At 64.5% G+C, this 3,368-nt stretch overlaps 1 protein-coding gene across 1 annotated transcript in view; it reads right to left on the bottom strand.

Annotated features, from left to right (window-relative positions):
- MAMDC4 (MAM domain containing 4) overlaps nt 1-3,368 on the bottom strand; it is a 10,990-nt gene continuing 7,622 nt past the window's right edge. Inside the window, exons 20-28 of the mRNA XM_014949712.1 lie at nt 3,057-3,273; nt 2,582-2,719; nt 2,354-2,475; nt 2,152-2,242; nt 1,722-1,868; nt 1,285-1,419; nt 904-1,031; nt 693-807; nt 1-567 (exon numbers count right to left, since the gene is read on the bottom strand). Of these exons, the coding sequence (XP_014805198.1) occupies nt 275-567; nt 693-807; nt 904-1,031; nt 1,285-1,419; nt 1,722-1,868; nt 2,152-2,242; nt 2,354-2,475; nt 2,582-2,719; nt 3,057-3,273 (1,386 nt within the window). The 3' untranslated portion in view covers nt 1-274. The remainder of the gene's footprint in view (nt 568-692; nt 808-903; nt 1,032-1,284; nt 1,420-1,721; nt 1,869-2,151; nt 2,243-2,353; nt 2,476-2,581; nt 2,720-3,056; nt 3,274-3,368) is intronic.

Raw genomic sequence — 3,368 nt, forward strand, 5'->3', positions numbered from 1 at the left:
GGCGGTGGCTCTGCTGGGGGTTATGTGGCACCAAAACCATCAAAGGAAACTGTAGCTTTAACTGCTTCTCACAGTTTTAAGTTGCTGTCTTGAAGAGAATGAGCAATGTTTGCATGACCTGTTCCCTGCAGGGCTCTGGGGAGGAGGATCGCAGCCTCAGCTCTTTCTGGAGCAACTGCCTGGTGGCAGCAGCAGCACTTCGGGGTCAGTCCTACAGCTCGAGGTCACTTGTTCGCAGGCAAGCAGATAAGAGGCAGAGCCCTTTGTACCTTCCTTACGTGTTGGCAGAGTGTGGGCTCAGGGGGAGCCTGATGGGATTTGCTGAGCTTTTAAGAAAATGCTGTTTTGGTGTGGTTGGAGGAGCAGGAGAGCCCTTCCCCCCTGTCCTTACATCTCGAAAAGTGATGTTGTCAAAGCCCTGGGGAGCATTGCTCTCCGCTGATGTCCTGCTTGCTGGCCCTCGCGGCTTCAGCCAGTACCAGCCTCCGGCAGCCACCAGCGCCACGATGATGATGGCCAGGAGAAGACCGAGCACCACCTCTGCCACAAAGCTGCCAGAGGATTTCTCTGCAGGGAGAAGAGACGCTGCCAGGCTCAATTCACCACCCAGGAGGGCTGGGTCCTGCACCCCTCAGCGCCAGCACCCCGAGCAGTGCTGGGTTGGCCTTTCACAGCCAGAACCAGCCCCACACCTTCCACTGGCACCTCCAGGCTGGAATGGCAGCCCCCCCTGCTGCTGTACACGATGTCGTCCAGTGCCACGGTCCCCACCATTGGCCACCTCCGCGTGGTGATCTCAAAGATGATCTGTGGGGAGAGATATGCCATGTGTGGGGGTGATGCCTGGGAAAGGCACCCCACACCCCTGGAGGGCACCCTGCACCCCATGGCCACCATACTCACCTGGAACTCACTGGGGCTCTGCACAGGCACCACGCCATGCTGCCAGCCCTGGCTCCGGTGCCCCGCCATGCTCCACACTGTGCGCTGCCCCGCCACACTCTGCAGCCTCACCCGCAGCTCCCCACGGGCTGCAATGTGGAGGGGGACAGGTACCCTGGCATCCATGGAGCCCCCCAGGAGCCACCCGGCCCTGCCATCCTCCCTTGGGATGGCAGCACCCAGCAGGAACAGGCCATCCCCACCACCCACCCGGCGCTGAACTGCAGTGTCCACGGTCCCATGGGTGGGAAGGGGGTTTTCAGCCCCTGAACAAGCCTCCCGCTCCTATTGTGGGCTCCTGATGCCCTCCCCAGGGACAGCTCCCCTCCCTGTGGTGCTTACAGAGGTGCTCCGGGATGTCCATGTGGTACCAGAACTGCAGGCAGGAGTCAGCAGCAGCAGGCAGGTGCTGGCTCTCCAGCTGGGCAGTGGTGCCCCCCAGGCCCAGCACGCTGGTGTCAAAGTGCATGTAGTGACCTGGACAGGTAGGAATAGAGCACAGGGTGTCCCCCAGTCCTGCAGCCCCCTCCCCACATGTCCTGCTCCCCTGCAAAACCCCCAGAGCAATGCCTGGAGGATTGTACCCCTCAGGGCCGCTCCTCACAGCCTTTGGGACCAAGCCTTTCCTCTTGGGCGAGGAGGGGAAGGGGATGCTGTGAGGCCAGGCCCCCAGGGACGCACTGTGCAGGGGCCATTCATGGGTGACCCCATCCATCCCCAGCTCCTTTTCCTCCCCCGAGCCGTGCCATGGTGCCCTGGGAGGGACGGGTTTCTCCTACCGTCCCTTGTGCCCAGGGTGTGATCCTGCTCAGGGCCAGGGTACTTGGCAAGGGGGACCCCACTCTTCCAGCCCCAGGCGAAGCTGTGCAGGCGGGGATCCGAGGGGCTGCTCCAGCCGCACATGTCCCGCTCGAAGTCACAGGATGCTGAGAAGAAAGTGGGGGGGCTGTGATGCACCCAGTGCCACAGGCACCCCCCAGTCCTGCGCTGCCTGGTGAGAGACAGGGCATACGGGGGGAGCAGCCCCCAGCTCCTTTCCCACCACCCCCAGCTTCGGGCCAGGCCAAGCTCAGGGCAGGAGCGCCTGGCGGCCACAACAGAGCTGTGATGGATGGGATGGGCTGTCCCCATCCCCATGGCCATGTGCCCCCATGGGGTGCCCTGTCCCCCCGAGACAGTCCACGGTCCCCCTGCAGTGTGGGCTCTCACCTGGCTCGGGGCAGGCTCCGTCCAACACATGCAGGTCATCCAGTGCGATGTATCCATGGCTGCCCCCAGCTCCCACCGCCTCGAATACGGCCTGCCGGAGGGGGGGCAGGGTGGGACACTGAGGCTGGCACCTGCCATGCTCTCCTTGTCACCCCTGTCTGGCTCCCTGCCGCCAGGTTCCCAGCACCCTGCCCCGTTTCACCTGCCAGTCCCCATCTGGCCGGACAGTGACGTGGCCGAGGTGCCAGGCGTCCCCCTCCATCGCGCTCACACTCATCACCTTCCTCCGCACCCCGCTCTCCTCCACAAAGACGCCAAGAGATCCTGCCCAGGGCACACACCATGGAGGAGGGGTCTGGGCTGTGCCGTGCAGGACCCCCACCCCTGCAGATTTGTCCCCAGGGGCCTCGCAGGGGGTCATGATACTCACCTGGGGTCCCAGTGCTCAGCTGGTACCAGAAGGCCAGGCACTGGGTGGGTGTGGAGGGCTGGTAGGGCTGGGAGGTGAGGACGGCCGTGTGCCCCGCTGGCAGGGAGACCCTGCCCGTGCTCACCACCATGTAGTGGCCTGGGGGGAGAGAAACCCCTGTGTCATGACCCCTGTCCCTGGGGGAGCACCAGAGGACTGCCAGGGCTGGGGTGCCCCTCCAGGTTGGGGAGCCCTAGGGCTGGGAAACTCCAGGTTTGGGGAGCCCTGGGATTGGGGAGCCCCATACAGTAGTGCCCTCTGCATATCCTGGGCAGAGCGGGCAGGGAGGACACTCAGGACAAGCAGGGCAGGGCAGGGCAGACAGGGAGGGCAGGGAGAAAACTCGGGGCAGGCAGGGAGGGCAAGCACGGAGGATAGGGAGAGCGGGCAAGCAGCAGGGCTCCAGCAGAGCCGCAGGAAGCCATGGCCCCGGTACCTGTGGCGGTGCCAGTGGTGTGGTCGGCTGAGGGGCCGCGGGTGGTGCCAGTGCTGTTGCTCTGTCGCAGCCAGGTATGCTGCTCACTGGCTGCCAGCCCGCAGGCATCTGCCTCAAAGGAGCAGGAGAGCTCAGCCCCGCAAGGTCCCGCTCTCAGTGCCAGGTCATCTAGTGCCACATCCCCCAGGAACGCGTTCCGCAGGGCCTCGAAGGACAACTGCCACCAAGACAGTAGTGTCAGATGGCACCATGCCCCACTGTTACCCAGGGGAGTTGGGGGGGGGGGGGGGGGGGACACCTGGCCCTCCCCCG

The sequence above is a fragment of the Calidris pugnax genome, unplaced genomic scaffold, assembly GCF_001431845.1.
Source record: "Calidris pugnax isolate Ruff unplaced genomic scaffold, ASM143184v1 scaffold192, whole genome shotgun sequence".
NCBI lineage: Eukaryota > Metazoa > Chordata > Aves > Charadriiformes > Scolopacidae > Calidris > Calidris pugnax.